A 17,914-nucleotide genomic window follows, 5' to 3' on the forward strand; every position below is an offset into this window, starting at 1 on the left:
TGAGTTCCCAAGCCCATAACCACCATGGAATTGGCTGCATAACACTGTTATTTGCATTACACACTATTGCCTCTCCAATGGCATATTTCCAGTTACACCACTGGAAGTATCTCAGACTAGGTCACATTCCTGGAAGTCCGTACTCACAGCCTTTGTAGAAGCACTTTTGTTACACAGGCTTGCGGCTCCAGAAGATTGCTCATTACCTAATCAATAACATCAGTAACAAAGGTTTGCCTTGCAAACAATGTCTGCAGCTTGGGAGTGGGTAGTCGTAGAGTACTACAGCATGGAAACAGATCCTTCAGCCCAGATGGTCTGTTCTGAACTATTAATCTGCCTAGTCCCATCGACCCACACCCTGACCATAGCTCTCCGTACCCTTTCCATCCATGTACCTATCCAAATTTGTCTTAAATTTTGAAACCAAACCCACATCTACCACTCCCGCTGGCAGCTGGTTCTACACTCTCATCACCCTCTGAGTGAAGAAGATCCCCTTCATGTTCCCCTTAAACATTTCACCTTTCACCCTTAACCCATGACCTCTAGTTCTAGTGTCACCCAACCTCAGTGGAAAAAGCCTGCTTTCATTTACCCTTTCTATATCCCTGATAATTTTGTATACCTCTATCAAATCTCCCCTCGTTCTCCCACGCTCTAGGGAAGAAAGTCCTAACCTGTTCAGCCTTTTGCAATACCTCAGGACTTCAATTCCTGTCAATATCCTTGTAATTTTTCATTCAATTTTATTGACGCCTTTCCTGTAGGTAGGTGACCTGAACTGCACTCAATACTCCAAATTAGGCCTCGCCTATGTCTTAAACAAATTCAATATAACATCCCCTCTCCTGTATACAATAAGTGTGGGGTTCTTACAGGAGCTCTGGTTTCCTTCCACAGTCCAAATGCATACTGGTTGGTAGGTTAATTGGTCATTGTAAATTGTCCCACGATTAGGCGAGGATTAAATCAGGGGTGCTAGGCAGCTTGGCTCAAAGGGCCAGAAGGCCTGTTCTGCATTGCATCTCAATTAATCAATTAATAAACAAACTTAATGCACCATCTTCTGTCACCTGCCCTGTCTTAGTCTCCAGTAGGAGATCCAGTATCGCAGTTTCTCTAGCTAGGACCTCTATATGTTTTGATTAAGGAAACTTCCCTGAACACTTTTAACAAACTCTATCCCATCCATCTCTTTTACTCCATGGGATCACAATCAATATGTGGAAAGTTAAAATTGCCTACTCTTACCTTGTGTTTGTTTGCAACAGTTTGTGATCTCTCTATAAACTTGCTTCTCTAAATCCTGCTGACTATTGGGTGGTCTATGATATAATCCAATTAACGTGGTCATCCTTTCTTAGTCCTCAGTTCCACCCATAAATAGCCTCACTAGACAAGCTTTCCAGTCTGTCCTGACTAGCACTGCCATGACTTTTTCCCTCATTAGTAATGCCACCTTTCTCCCTTTAATCCCTCCAGCTCTATCACATCTTAATCAATGGAGTCTTGGAACATTGAGCTGCTAGTCCTGCCCCTCCTGCAACCAAGTATCACTAATGGCTACAGTGTCATAATTTCACATGGTGATCCATGCCCTAAGCTCATCTGCCTTTCCTGTGATATTCTTTGTATTAAAATATACACAACTTTGAACATCAATCCCTCTATGCTCAACATTCGGATTCCTGACTTGTATATAGGCTTAACAATATCTTTCCCCAGAGCTACTTCACTATCTGTTCTCACCCTCTGGTTCCTATCCCCCTGAAACTCTAGTTTAAATTCCCCAGACAGCACTGAGAACCCTTCCTGCAAGGATATTGGTCCCCCTCCAGTTCAGGTGCGAACCATCCCATCTGCACAGGTCCCACTTTCCCTCCTGCACCATCTTTTTTGCCATGTGTTAAACTGTATTGTCTTCCTATCTCTGGCCTCACTAGCACTTGGCACAGGTAGCGATCCTGAGATCACTTTGGACATCCTGTACTTTAAGTTGGTACCTAACTCCCTGAACACACTTTGCAGGACCTCATCACCTTCCCTACCCATGTCAGAATCAGGTTCAATATCACTGGCACACACCATGACATTCGTTGTTTTGCGACAGCAGTACATTGCAATGCATAATAAGAATAATATGCTATGCAAAATTAAATTAAATAAGTAGTGCAAAAAAAGGGGGGGGTGGTGAGGTAGTGTTCATGGGTTCATTATACATTTGAGAAGAGGGCGTGTCCTGGGTGATGGGAGTCCTTAACGACAGTTGTTGCCTTTTTGAGGCATTGCCTTTTGAAGATGTCCTTGATTAGATTAGATTCAACTTTATAGTCATTATGCCGAGTACAGATACAAAGCCAAATGAAATGCAGTTAGCGACTAACCGGAAATGCAAAGAATAGTGCTATTTACAAAATAACTGTGAATAAAAAGTAGGTGGGGTGCAATACTGCTTAGCGCTGTGATGTGAGGTTCAGCAGAGTCACGACCTCAGGGAAGAAGCTCTTCCTGTGCCTGCTGGTGCGGGAGTGGAGGCTCCTGTAGCACCTACCAGATGGGAGGAGAGTAAAAAGTCCATGGTTAGGGTGAGATGCATCCTTGATAATGCATTTTGCCCTGCCCAGGCAGTGTTTATGGTAGATGTTTCCATGGTGGGCAATTGGGTGCCGATAATCCACTGGACTGTTTTCACCACCCACTGGAGTGCTTTGCGGTCCGATACGGAACAATTGCCATACCACACTGAGATGCAGTTGGTGAGTGTGCTCTCAATGGTACAGCAGTAAAAGTCCATCGGTATCCTGGGGTACTGGGATTCTTGATGCTGGGGAGACTGGTGCCCATGAGGGAACTGGCTGAGTTAGCAGCTCCTGCAGTTTTTTCCAATTCTGTGCACCGTCCCCTGCATATTAGATGGTGATGCAACCAGTCAGAATGATCTCCACCGTACACCTGTAGAAATGTACGAGAGTCTTTGGTGACATACTAAGTCTCCTCTAACTTTTATTGAAATATAGCCACTGTCATGCCTTCTTTGTGAGAGCATCAATGTGTTGGGCCCAGGATAGATCCTCAGAGGTGTTGATACCCAGGAGCTTGAGGCTGCTCACCCTTACCACTGCTGATCCCTTGATGACGGCTGGTATGTGTTTCCTCAACTTCTCCTTCATGAAGTCCACAATCCGCTCCTTAGTTTTACTGATGTTGAGTGCAAGGACACCCCTCATCCAGCTGATCTATCTCACCCCTGTACACAGTCTTCACCATTTTCTGAAAGTCTACCAACAATAGTTGTGTCATCAGCAAATTTATAGATGGTGGTTGAGCTTGCTTAGCTATGCGTGCATGGGTTTAGAGAGAAGAGCAGTGGGCTAAGCACGCTTCTGTGAGGTGTCTCAGTGTTGACTGCCAGATGTTATTTCTGATCTGTGTTTGTGTTTGCCTTTATGTTCAAAAAGCAGTGATTTTTGTCACTGATAGCTGGTGAGAAATAAACAGAAATTCAATTCATAACTCTTTTGCTCTTTGTGGTTTCAAGCATTCAGGCTTGGAGATGCCAGAAACAGGAGTAAGAAACAATTTCACTACTTCAGCAAGTTAGGAACTATGAAAAAATTGAGGGTATTAACAATCAGCTTGAATGTTACAATGAAAGTGAAGACTTGGAGGATGCAGCCATTGAAAGCATTGTATGAAGGCCTTCCATTATCTGCACTAGGTGTCTGCACCAATTTTGTTTGTTCATTCATAGTCAAACAAATGTGGCAGCATACACTGAATGAACTCTGTCGATTACTATTAGGAAGTAATAGAGTTTTATAGTATTGATAGTGTTCTGATTTGTTCTATATTTCATTTAAATACATAATTTGTTATTCTGTTAAACAGTAGTTTGTCTTTTTTATACCTTTTTAACTATTTCCATGGAACTTGGCTAACTGGGTAGTATGTACTGGTCTCAATGTGTCCCAATTAACTGGAATCCACTGTATTTTTAAAATTTGATGTTCAGGCGATAGATCCAAATATCTTGCACAGTTGGAGGGAACTAATGGAAGTACCACCACTTCCAATGTCCTCCCTCCTGCAACCTTTTTGCATTAGACCTATTGATATTAGATCTATTGTCTTTAAGGATAGTGATGTACGTGTAATGAACACAAAAGTTTCTGTCTACCTGCTTAATGAGGAGCAATTTTAATATCCTGCAAAGGGGTTGACTGAATCATTATTATACTCCTGTACCGTTGTAAGGTCATTGATCTAAAATGTTCTCTCTCTTTCTCTATCCAGAAATGTTAAAAGTATTTCCAACATTTTTTTTGCATTTCAGATTTCCATTGTTTCTATATTGTTTTTTGCTAAATTTTAAAACCAATGAGCTCCAGGGATGGGGGTGGGTGGAAGAGAGTGCAATCTGGAAATGAACTGATGAGTGGGGCTATCTTCATATTGATTTGACGGTGAGGGCTGGCCTTCAGTAAAGGCTGCCAAGAGTGATGCTGTTGTCAGTGTGCAGCAAGATGGGATTAACAGGTGTATGCAAAAATTGCATGTGTAAACCTGCTGAACCAAAAATTCTGAGTTGCAGGGATTAAGAATCATGAAGAACAGACATCGGTAGAGTTCAGAAGGGAGCCATTCTAAGAATGGAGGGAAGGAAGTCTTGATAGCCCTTTCATCTTCTTGTGTACTTTAGCCAGTCTGGCAAAGGAATAAGTTGGTCAGCTATCCCTAGCCTTGAGGCACGAGTAAGGTAGTGGCCAAATCACCAGAACAAGCGAAAATGCATCTTAAATATCATCCAGATTCTACCTCTTTGCACATATTCTCCCAGCTTGCATTATCAGTCCCTGGCCTCCTTTGTGTTTCCCAACAGTGATGTGTGGTATGTGTGCCTGATAGCCCCAAATAATCCAGATGGTGACCTTGGTAGTCTCACAATCAACATGGGACAGCAGAGTTAAATCCACTGACCTGACTATAGGAAATTTACATTTAAATGTGTTTCACATCCACAAAATGTCACATAAAGCTTTGTAGCTTTGTTGTATTTGAAGTGCAACACCAGTCTGTGCATAGGCAGCAAAAAATAAATGAGCAGGTAATGTATTATAAGAATAAACATGAGAAAATCTGCAGATGCTGGAAATCCAAAGCAACACACACGAAAAGCTGAGGGAACTCAACAAGTCAGGCAGCATCTATGGAAATTAATAAACAGTCGACTTTTCAGGCCAAGAAACTTCTTCAGGACTGAAAAGGAAGGGGGAAGATGTCAGAATAAAAAGGTGGGAGGGTGGAGGATAGCTAGAAGGTGATAGGTGAAGCCAGGTGGGCTGGGGAACAACGAATCTGATAGGAGAGGCCAGCTGACCATGGGAGAAAGGGAAAGAGGAGGGGGCCCATGGGAGGTGATAGGCTGGTCTAAACGATTATAGATATGTTGTTTGGGACATCTGAGAAAGGTTGTTTGCTGTTCAAAGTGGTCCTGGAGGAATGTTTTACATTGTTAATAATCTCAGAACCTCAAGCCTCATTGTTATACTGAAATGCCAACCTAATATAAATCTGTGGTTTAGTGCTTGAAACCATCTTGTTTGACCAGAGATTACGGTGTTGCCACTGCACCAGATACAGTCCTTGACATCTGGGGATTGCAGATTTTCTCCCCTCTGTAGCAGGATGTTAAAGTTTCAACTGCTTGTTTGCAAAGATCAGCTAACCAACCCCTGATTATCCTTTTACCTTGTTTACGAGCCTGGGAGCACATCACACAATGGACTTACCCAGTGAATCATGCAATACACTAGAAAGATGCTTGGGCTGGAATTTTGTCATGTGTAGAGACTGAAGAAGCTGGAATTATTTTCACAATTAGAGAGGATAACGAAACATTTAACAGAGGCTTTCATATTAAGGGGAAGTTCTGACATGGAGTAAATAAAGAGCATCGTTACTGTGACAACCAGAAACCACAAGAAAAAACAGTAGAAATTAGAGGAAGAATGGGGGAGAGTATCTCATTGCACCTGAAAGGATGGTGGGAAAATGTTCAAAGGTAGTTTTCAGAGGATATTTTGATATTTGAGCAGAAAATATTTGTAGGGAAAGAAGAATTTGAGCTTACAGGATAGTTGTTTCAAAGAAGCAGCATCTATTTGATAGGTTGAATGCTTTGAAGCTCTTCTGTGCTTTTAGGATGAAGAGGGTTATTTCTCTTTAAGGTGAGTGGATAAGCCTCCTAAATTAATTTTTGTCTTTCCCAACAGATATTTTGAAAGGTTTGCAGTCTGGTTCTGCACAGCTTTCCCGATCGAGTGTACCAGCCCACTTACAACAGAGCTATACAGGTACCATTCTACACTGGTTACAAATGACCTGTTAGGCAGGTTCATAGAACAATGGCAGTGCCTTCTACTATAATAACTAGACTTAATCTGTTGGGTGTGGTGGACAATGAAAATTTAGTAACACACACAAGATGGTGGAGGACAGGAAGCATCCATGGAATAGAATAAACAGTCGGCATTTCATCAAGACTGAGACCCAATGAAGTTTCTATGCCCAAGATTTTGCCTGTTTTTTCCTCATGGATGCTGCCTGACCTGCTGAGTTCCTCCAGCATTTTGTGTGTATTGTTTTGGATTTCCAGCATCTGCAGAATCCATTGTTCTTAATGGCATTCAAGCATGATTATTGTGATCTAGCATGACTTGTGTCTTTCAACTGTTGCTCCTGGGGCTACAATTCAAATCTGCACGACAGTCAAAGCTCCTTCACCATAATGTGTCTAAGGACCCCCAACAAATACTAGCTCACCTGCAGGACTAAATCATGGTGCTGAATGCAATGAAATTGTTTCCTTCCCTATGGTCTGATGATTTTGCTAATTCCTGCATTCATAGAGCAATGTGACCTTTAAAATTTTGGATTTTGCACTTTATGATTCAGTGATGTAGGAAATGTGTAAAGATTGGTAAATTAATTTATTATTGTCCTAAGTTTGAGATACGTTGAAAAACTGTTTTGCATGCCATCCATACAGTTGATTTGATTATATCAGTGCATTGAGGTACTACAAGGGAAAAGCAATATTAGAATGCGGAATATAGTGTTAAAGTTATAGAGAGGTGCAGGGCAAGCAGACAATAAAGAACGAGGCCATGATGAGGTAGATTATGAGATCAAGAGTCCACCTTTTCACAGAAAAGGTCCGTTCAATAATCTTACAGCAGTGGGTTAGAAGCTGTCCTTATGCCTGGTGGTACATGATTTCAGGCTGTTGTATCTTCTGCCCAAGGGAAGGGGAGCGGATGTCTGAGGTAGATCGGGTCTTTGATTATGCTGGCTGCTTTATCAAGGCACTGAGAAGTGTAGACATCATCCAAGGAGGGGAGGCTGTTTTTCATGATGTCCATAACTCTGTAGTTTCTTGTCTCAGGCAGAGCAGTTGCCATACCAAGCCGTGATGCATCTAGATAGGATGCTTTTTGTAGGACGTCTATAAAGATTGGTGTGGGTCAAAGGGCACATGCCAAATTTCTTTAGCTTCCTAAGGAAGTAAAGGCACTGGTGTGCTTTCCTTCTTGTAGCATCAGTGTGGTTGGATCAGGACAGGCTTTAATGATGTTTACTCCTAATAAATTACATCTGTGATTGGGCTAGAGTTAAATTGGGGTTTAAATTAGAAGGGTAATTGGGGGTAAATTAGAAGGCTAATCATCAGCAAACTTGATGATGCGGTTTGAGCTGAATCTGACCGTGCAGTTGTGAGTCAGCAGCGGTCTGAGCACACAGCCCCAGGGCAGCAGTGTGCAGCATGATGGAGCTTGAGATGTTGCTCCCAGCTCGGACTGACTGGGATCTTTGGCAAGAAGTCCAAGATCCAGTTACAGAAGGATGTGTTGGATCCCAACGAGGACAGTTTACCCACCAGCCTCTGAGCTGAAGTCAGTGACAGCAACCTGGCGTATGAGGCATCAAAAGAAAGCAAGTTGTGAAGAAGATGTGGATGGGCTGTATTAATAGGTTGGGGAAGTGGGCAAGGATAATCGGTGATATTCTTTTGGTTCCTAGTAATCTACTCCATCTCATGCTTGTGAGAGAGATTAATTTACTAGGAGATAAGTAGTTGCAAGGGATGGGTGAGGTTGCTCTGAGAGCCAACATAGCCCTGCTGGGATCTACAGGCTTCTGATGATATAATCAAACATATAATATGAAGCAACTTCCTCAAGTACACAGTCAGCTTTGTGACAAATCTTCACCACAACTGTTATTTTATCGGGGCCCTTGTTGGTTTTGGTGTTTCCAGTTTGCTCTGCTGTTTCTTGACGTCATATGGAATGAATCAAATTCCCCAAACTTTTGCTCCTCTTATGGTAGGGGCCAGAGGGAATATCCAAGCTGTATTATCCGCTTGGCAACAAAGACATTTGATATTATTTGTCCCACCATTTACAAATGCACCAGTTGTGGGTTTTTCTGGATTGCATGCACATAGATTCAGGTCTGCGCCTGCTCCTTGCTCCTCTCCTCTCCAAAGGAACATGAATGTAAACCAGAGAAGCCTCCTCAAGCTTTTGCACAATTAATGCCTGGTTCTCCACCATTTTCTCACCTAGTCCTCCTTATTCTGATTTCCTTTTTGTCCAAAAATCTATTAATCTCTGCCAAGATGAGTGTGCCTTCTCTTTGTCCAAAACAGATTCATTGCCTAGGCTGATGCCAGGTACTTTGTCCACTTTTCCTCGTATAGCTGTTTAGTTGTGTATCTGTGGTGCTGCGACTCTGTGGTTGCATGTAACTGCCCAGTTAAAGAAGGCACATCTCCATCAATAAGGCAATCAATGTGATAGATTTTGCAGGAAACTGGTTGCTCTGCTGTCACTGTTTACCTGATGCCAGCTTGTAAACTTCAGTTGTTTTTCTCTTTTATTTAAATAAATCTGAACTCATCAGCTGAGTTGGTGCAATTTGAACACGTGATACCACATCACTAGCTTAGACAGGGATCCTGATTGGCATGGGCGCAGTAGGCAGAAGGGCCTGTGTATATACGATATAACTCTAAACAGGTTGCATCACAGTCAATGCCCTTACACAGAAAAGCCTGCAAAAAATGGTGGATACCGCCCAGTCCATCACGGGAAAAGCCATCCCAACCGCTGAGCATTTCTACAAAGGAGCCCTGTCTCAGAAAAGCAGTGTCCATCATCAAGGATGCCCACCATCCAGATCTTGCTGCTGCCATTGGGAAGGAGTTTTAGGAGCCTTGGGTCACACACTATCAGGTTCAGGAGTAGTTATTACCCCTCAACCAGAGGGCACAACTTCACTTACCTCAACACTGAACTTACATGGTTGGACTAGGACAAGCTGGTGGTGATATTTACATGTAGGAACTTGAAGCTCTCAACCATCTCCACCTCAGCGCCATTAACACACGGGGACATGTGTACGGCTTCACTCCTTGTAGTCAATACCCAGATTCTTTGTTGAGGGAGAGGTTATTGTCTTCTGGGGAGTGGGGCTGACAAAGGGAAAGAAAGATTAGCCATGATTGAATGGCAGAGCAGACTAGATGGGCCAAATAGCCTAATTCTGCTCCTATGTCTAATGGTCTAACATGCAAAAAGCTGGAACAACCCACAGGTCCAATAGCATTTACGGTGGAAAATGGACAGTCAACAGTTCCTCCAGCTTTTAGTGTGTTACTCCAACTCCCAACATCTACTTGTGTCTCCACTGTTGCAGCTGGGTTGATTCATGTTCAGTCATTTGGGAACAGCTTCTTCCCCTCTGTCATCAAAATTCCTGTATGATGTATGATCCATAAGCCCACAAACACTGCATCATTATTTCTTTTGTACTTTTTAATTTTGTCATCTATGGTAAATTTATGTTTTTGCACTATACTACAGCTGCAAAACCACAAATTTCACATCAGAGAGGACAGTGATTGTGATTCCTTAAAATGGAGAGAGAGAGGTTTCATAGCAGTGCTTAAAATTAGGATGGATTTTTATACAGCACGACTTTTGATGAAATTCCATTGGCTGGGGGGGTCAAAACCAGAGGACAAAAATGATAAAATCGGCAAAAGAAACAGAAGCAGGGTTAGAGTTTTATTGAGTTTGTCATGATCTGGCACATCTCAAGGTAGTGGAAGCAGGTTCAGTATAAGTTTTGAAAAGAGAATTCAATTACTATTTAATCTAGGTACACTAACTCATCCTACAAGGGACTATAGAGATAAATGTCACAACCTTATTGCAGGGTGCCTTGAATATAAAAGTAAGAAGTCTCACTGCCATTATATTGATGCAGTTTTGGTCCATTTATTTGAAGGATTGGCGTATCTTGCAGAGACTGGGACAGGGTTTCACTAAACTTTATCCTGGAATGAGAGGAATGGCCTATAAAGAGGGATTGAGTAAAGTGTACAGAATCCTTCGAGTTTGATTGTATAGGTGCAAAGAAACAGTTGAGTCCAAGATCACACTTAAAGAATCAGGAGTTGTCCATTGTTTAGTTGAGAAGAATTCTTCAAGATTTCAAGACTCTTGGAAATGGGGTCAAGGGAGCTGCTGGAGACGAGTCCAGGGGCAGGGACAGTGAGGGAAAAGGGTTGAAGTAGATCAATAATGATCAAGGGGCCACATTGCCTCTATTGGGAGACGATGCAGGTCAGTGGCGAAGGGAGCAAGACCATGGACTAACTGGAAACCTCGTTCAGAATCAGCAGAACTGCAATAGACCTGGCACCATCATTGTTCCTGAACAATTTGTTTATTTCTTTTAAGTTATGATGAAATTACATCAATAATTGACCTTATGCGGGAAACTCTGCTGTTAATACTTGTTTTCTCTTCTACTGTTCAGATGGCAACCAAAACCAGGGAGACTCTTCGAAGGTCCAGCGGAAATCACAGTGACCTCAAGGAATGGAGTGACACAGGATGTGTTGGATTGAAGTCTCCTGATTGGTCCAGTTGCCTCCGTTTGGAGATAACTCACTGGGTACATGACTGAGGGCATTTTCCTTTCGTTATGTTTATAAAACTTGTGACCCAGAGCACTGTGGGAAAGGGAACATATTTTACTGAGTCGATTCACAAATGGGACCTAACGAAGCTTGAACTAGACAGGCCAATCAGTCCGTTAGCTCATCTGCTAACCAGGAGGACTTCAGCCGAGGATGAACTGAAATGGTGAAAGAGGATTCCAAAGCAAAAGGTTACTCAACAAGCACAGCATTTATTCCACAAGATGTGTAGCGCAGACTGGGGGATGGGCCCAGAGGTCTAAGGCCTGTGAGGGGGGGGGGAGTGGGTGCCAGAGAGAAGGATTAGAGCTGGGGTTAGGATTCTGGTCAAGAGCTGGAATCCTAGGGGTAATCAAGATGGTCAAGCAAAATCAAGTGAGAGTGTAGGCCCAAAGGCTTGAAGTACGAAAGAATTCAGCACCCATGATGTGCAAAGTCTGAGAGAGAGATAGGTGGGGAGGGGGGCAGAAGGGAGCAGAAGATGGGGTAAGGTGTGTGGTCAAGAACAAAGGAGAGGGGCTGGCTGAAAGTGAGATGGGGGAAGTGTTCCAGAAGCCTGAGGGCCAGGAGATGGGCAAGGTGATAAGAAGGGGCATGGAAAAGGTTGGGAGAGGATAACGGTGGTGGAACAGGGATCAAGGGGCTGGTGTGTGAGGGAAGCAGAATTGATGGGTGACCAGATGGATACGAGAGAGAGGGCAGCTGTCAGGGAGGTCTGGGCAAAGGAGCTTTAGGAAAGACTAGGTGTCGGGGAGCACACAGCGGGGTGGTTGGTTTGAGATACGGAAGGTAGGATGGAGAAGGGAGAGTGGGGCAGTTGAGCTTCGGGATGTGCGAGTAGGATGGGATTGCTGGAGAGCGAATGATCATTGGGGGCTGGGGTGAGAGTATTGAAGAGATGGGGTTTAGTGAGGCAGAGGCCAATGAAGGAGACTGACGCCAAGTGGAGCCATGGGCCCATGTAGAATGTGGAACAAAGTGATGTCAAAGAGAATCGCAGGGCAAGGCTGAACATTAAATTGGAAGCTCAAGACAAATGACTGTTCATTACATGCTTTATTTATCCAATACCCAGTGAGCCTTATGTACAGATAGTATTGAGACACTGAAATGAAGTTTGGAGAGCCTGAAATGTTTTTGAATGCACGTGGGAACAGTGGGCAGGGGTGGATGCCTTAACCCAGTTGGCATGGGAGGGGGTCTGCGGTGACCCTGCCATTCAAACTCGTCCGCGAGTTGGTCAGTCATTGGTTGGAGTAACGTGTGATTAGCAATACTGCAGATCGGGCCAAATGTTGATTGATAGCTGGATAACAGGGAGTGGTGAGAATTGTACAAACCAATGTGTGGGGGCTTTGTCAGCCCATAATCAACTTCCAATATAGTTCAACCCTTTCTGTTCTTTCAAAGTGGGATGCATCTTCCACTGACAAAACAGACTGTATCACATATACTATATTTAGCTACTGATGCCATGGGCACGTGAGGCTGTGGTGTCTTCTAGCAGTTCTGGCCTGCTGTTGGATATGGAAGGTTCATGTACTTTATATTGCAGCATACCTTTATTATGTTTGGGTTTCTTGATATAATCTGATGAGGGCTTTCATTAATCAGCACCCAAACAGTTGCATTCCTTTGCTGAGATTATACAGTGTGGTGATTAACAGGTACACACCTTCAAAAGAGGTGAAACATTAAACTACATTCCTACCAGCGTTAAGCATCTGGTGTCCATGTTGGAGTTTAACTCTGGGTCTTCATGTTGAGATTTGACCTGCCTTTTGAAACTGACCCAAACTGACTTGGTCCTGTGGCTCTGCCGATACAGGACAATACTAATTGTTGTGTCCAATCCTAAACCCTTCACAATAGACAGGAAGCAGGCATTTTGCCTGAAAGTTCAAGCGTCAGCTGTAATGTGAGCATTAGAATTTTTTTAAAGTCAGCAATATTCACTGATGTCCTCTACTTGAATACCACACTCGAATGGAATATCATAGCGGCTGCCCATGTAGGAATGCTGTACCCCTGATTCAGACAGCGAGGAGAGGAGATGAGAAAGAGCCATGTGGGAGTGATAACATCCACCCTTTAAATCCCACCCCCCTACAAACTTCCCTGCTCTAGATTATAGGATGCAAAAGAATGAATGTGATTGGGCATGGTGGAGAGTGGAATGAGGTTCCACCCAGGAGTCTTTTGCAGAAAACACTGGCCATGTGGATTGAGACCATGAGGTTAACACATTCACATTCAGATAATTTATTAATCAGATTTGGGAGATGAGGTGGAGGAAGCCCTTCGACATTGTCATTGGGGCTAAATAAACCTTTCTCTTAGTCCAAACCATTTCAACATTCGAGTATTTTTAGATGAAATGAGGATTTCTTTCCCCAAACATTACTTAAATGTACTTTAGCCCCTATCCCTTGTATATAAGCCGTATTTCAATATATGGTTTATATCCATAAATATTGCATACACCAAATACTATCCCAGCCACTACATAGTGAGAGGCAGACCATAGCCTCCTAGTTTGTAGCTCAGCTGTTTTAACATGTTTCTTTCTGATTTTCTGATGGTTATAATATTCCAAGGCCAGGAGTTGCTCTTGATCTGTGAGGGCTGTGAGAGAACTCATGTACGCATACTGGAAGTCAGGCAGAGCTCACTACCAATACCCCTCAAGTCAAATTACTGTCAATGTTCTCAACAAATTAAAGAAATCTTCAGGTCTCCTACCCTTGGCCTTGCTGAAGACATTAGATAGTGTTCTGGATTATATAATCTATCTATTTTCCAAGCCCAAGTTGGCTGGTGTAGGTACCTGGCAGTGTGTTCTTAAAACATGACAATATTTTAGTGGTTGGATTGTTCGCGAAAGAATTTAATTTATTAAATAACAACATTCGTGTCTGCATAAATAAAATACTGCAGCAGCGAAATAAAAAGCAAAATGCCGGAGGTTTCTGCTTGTCATGGGGCAGTATCAGTGGAGAGCTGTGGTGAAACCTCACAACAGCACTTGTGTTTCTAAAGCTCTCAAATACGGACTTGTCCAAAGAGAGTTTATCAGCATAACAGTTTTTAAACTCATTCCTGAGATAGGACAAGGCACGCAGAATGCTGGAGGAACTGAGCAAGCCAGGCAGCGTCTATGGAAAAGAATAAACAGTCGACATTTCGGGTCGAGTCCTGAAGAAGGGCCTCGCCCTGAAATGCTGGTTGTTTTTCTCTTTTCCATAGATGCTTCCTGTCCTACTGAGTTCCTCTAGCATTTTATGTGTATTGCTTGGATTGCTAGCAACTGCAGATTTTCCCGTCCCTGAGATAGAACAGCTTATATTTCGTGCACTTAATGTCATGGTGGCCATTGAAGACTACATTTAGTAGTCAACCATGTTCACTTCCATAACACTAGAGGGAGATGCTTTCTCTTTCAGCAAAGATGATCTGATTTGGTGAGCTCTGCTGGTACAGTACAGCCCATGAAGAGGCTATTCGGCCCACAATGTTGTACCAAACCAGCTAAAAGGCAAATCAGAAACACCCAAACACTAGTCCCTCCTACCTACAACATGTCCATATCCCTCCATCTTTTTTACATGCATATGCCTATCCAAGTGTCTCTTTTAAAAAAAGCCTCTGACGTATTTGCCTCTACCACCATACCAGCGCATTCCAGGCATCCATGACTCTGAGTAGAAAAGCTTAGCCCTCACATCCCACTCACCTTCAGTTCCTGCCCTGTGTTTGTTTAGTTTGTCCAGGTTTGCTGAACCTGTAGCTTCAGGCAGGTGTCCTGTGGAATGTGCCTCAGTTGGGTCAGGATCCATCATTGGGGTGAGGTACCCCCGCTATGATTAGTCCAGGGCTGTAAACATTTAGTGATGGAAGTGACCATGGTGCCGTTTCTCAGAGGAATCTGCCCTTCATGTTTGTTGAGGTGTTTAAAGGTGGCGTGTGTGAATGGCCAGTCCCTCCAGAGGTGGGGAGACAGATTTCTGACTACTTGCTGCCTGGTGTTCAGGAGGTATCCAGGACCTGATCAGTCACCTAGTAGTGGATGCCTGTGGGATTCTACTCACTCAGGGCAGTAGCTTGACTGCTCACACCAGACTGTTGCTGTTACAACGGATTGTTATCACGTGCTTCCCAGCACCCAATCTCTTTCTCAATCCTGTCAACTCCTACTGGGCATCCAAGAGTTATTTTGTGCCTTTCAACTGTCACCACTTAGAAACAGTGGACGCTGAAACCCATTCACTTGATACTCGCATGTCTGTCAGTGTCTGCTACAAGGGAAAAGCTGGAAGAGGGTGTTTGTTCCCTCTGGATTTGGCTGTTTTGCTGAGGGATTGCATATTTGCAGGAAGATCTCGATTCCTGCAATCCTCTCGGCTCCTTGCCTCTACCCCTCACGAACCCATTTTTGACGAAGTCCGATTGCTTTTGGATTGTAGGATAAATTATTAGACCTCTAGAAAATTGCAGTGTTAAAACTCCTACATCTCTGCAGATCCACCCTGTGGACCTGGAGCCACCTAATTTGTGGTTTAATGGATCATGAAAGCGAAACAGTCACAGGAGCATCAACCTGAAACATTAACTCTGCTGCCTGACCTGCTGAGAAATCCCAGGCTTTCCTGTTATTCTTTTAAATTTCCAGCAGGATTTTAATTTTGCTTTTAGTTTCCAGTAACGCAGATCAGTGATCAGAGGTTACAATGTTAGGTAACTGGGCAAAAAGCCAGTGATTTTCATGCAGCATGTTTAGATCTAGAACGTGCTTCCTAGGAAGCAGGTTCACTCTCAATAAAGAATTTGGATTCAAAAGGGGAAGTTTTTCCGATCTCTGGGAAAGAGCTCAGGATATTTCAAAGAACCAGCAAAGGCACAAGAAGCCAGTTGGGCTCCAGCAGCGCAGGATTCCACAATCGTCTGTGACAGGTTTGTGTCCCAGTTAAAAACAGGAGACCCTGACTTCTAACCCTGACCACATGGAAGCAAATAATTCATTTTATCATGTGTTCTAGTGCTTAATAGTAAGGATCTATTGGGCTGCCTTAATCCACTTATTACTCTGTAACTAGACTGGAGCTGAAGTGTCGGACAACTGTGTCACCTGCTTTTTCTACTGAATGAAATCAAATTTACACTTGGGGCAAAATCTCATTTCAGATTTGGGACAATAGTGTGTTAGATGCATTTGAAAGCATTTGCACAATTAGTTCAGGTCAGTCATATCATATGTCACTCACTAATCTGCTCCCTTGAGATATTGGAATTGTCCTACATTGCCCAACAAGGCCAGTATTTTACTGGCGAGGTGTCCTGTTGTCGGTTGTGATCAGATTGTTATGGACATGCTGTAATTTTCTTTCGATGTCTGTAACAAAAGAATAAAATAGTGAATCCTGAATTGATCAAATCTGGATTGAATGTATTTTGTTTACTAAAGTCAAGTCACTTTTTATTGTCATTTCGACCATAACTGCTGGTATACGGTAAAAACGAGAGTGATTTTCAGGGCCATGATGTTACATGACACAGTACGAAAAACTAGACTGAACTACGTAAAAAAACAACACAGATAAAAAACTACACTAGACTACAGACCTTCCCCCAGGACTGCATAAAGTGCACAAAACAGACTCTCGGTGTTTTCTACCACCCTCTTATTGGTATCACAGGCAAGTAACAACCTCAGCAGTTGTCCAGCCAGACTTGCTAGATTCCAATTAGTTGCAAAAACAACAGCCCAAGTGTGTCCCTTGCCCAGTGCAGAGCACCGAGACTAGTCACTGGTAGATACGGCTCCCTCAGTCTGGACTGCAGATTAGACTGGTAAGATTCCACCTTTAACCAATGTGGCCTGATTTGTAACTGATCTCGAAAATTCAGTTACCCAAGATAGATAAGTCACGAAGATCCCTGCGGGTAAATTGTCCAGATATCAATACAAAAGAAAAAATGGTGGAATAATCCAATGTTATTGATACTGCTATTAAAAGGACCTGGGTGTCTTTGATTTCAAAGGAGCTTGATGTACACTAGGCTTTAAACAGAACACTAATCATTCTTTTGTATGTCAACAGGAAAATAAACCTGACATTTCTCAAGATGTAGGTTCTAAATTTATCCATAAATAATTGCTTTACTTATTGAACTACCAAAACTGGTTAATGTACACTCAGTAGCCACTTTAATAGGTACTTCCTGGCATGGCCACTTAGTGAACTTTCCTGGTTTTCAGGTGTAGTCCACCCATTTGGCGAACTACCACTCACTGCATGGTTTTTGTTTTTCTCACTATTCTCTATAAACACGAGACTTGTGCGTGAAAATCCCAGATCAGCAGTTGCCACCCTATCCAGTACCAACAATCATTCCATGATCAGTGACTTGGATCACGTTTCTTCCTCATTCTGACATTTGTTGAGCTGAACCTCTTGACCGTGTCTGTATGCTTTTATTCATTGAATTGCTGTCACATGATTGGCTAATTAGATAGATTAACAAGAAGGTATACCTAAAATGTGGCTGCTGAGTGTATATCATAGGCAAAAAAATTAGTATACTGTTGACCTAAATTATCACAATGTTGTGAATATGTTGAATAACTTCAACAGATTCCAGATCCAAGTAGCTCTGGAATCGATTGATGTGTAGTTCTGTAGTTGGAATGCCTGGTAATTATTTCTCTGAATAGGGTCTGCTTTGTACATGGCCAACATCTTCCATCACACCATCTTCTGTGCCTGCTGCCAGAGATTGTGACAGCCTTGTTGTGCGAATAAAGTCACTGGAGATAAGTACTGGAAGGTACAAAGCAGCTTCCTTGTTTGACAAAACAAAGTA

The 17,914-nt window shown here is 42.9% G+C and overlaps 1 protein-coding gene across 2 annotated transcripts in view; it reads left to right on the top strand.

The window, feature by feature from the left end:
• Positions 1 to 16,475, top strand: part of LOC132383050 (ubinuclein-2-like) — a 64,037-nt gene extending 47,562 nt beyond the window's left edge. For both annotated transcript variants that reach the window (XM_059953770.1, XM_059953769.1), the window contains exons 16-17: positions 6,276 to 6,356; positions 10,891 to 16,475. In XM_059953770.1, coding sequence (XP_059809753.1) covers positions 6,276 to 6,356; positions 10,891 to 10,943 — 134 coding nt within the window. In that variant the 3' untranslated portion in view covers positions 10,944 to 16,475. The remainder of the gene's footprint in view (positions 1 to 6,275; positions 6,357 to 10,890) is intronic.
• The last annotated feature ends 1,439 nt before the right edge of the window (positions 16,476 to 17,914 follow it).

The sequence above is a fragment of the Hypanus sabinus genome, chromosome 29 (genome assembly GCF_030144855.1).
Source record: "Hypanus sabinus isolate sHypSab1 chromosome 29, sHypSab1.hap1, whole genome shotgun sequence".
Lineage (NCBI taxonomy): Eukaryota > Metazoa > Chordata > Chondrichthyes > Myliobatiformes > Dasyatidae > Hypanus > Hypanus sabinus.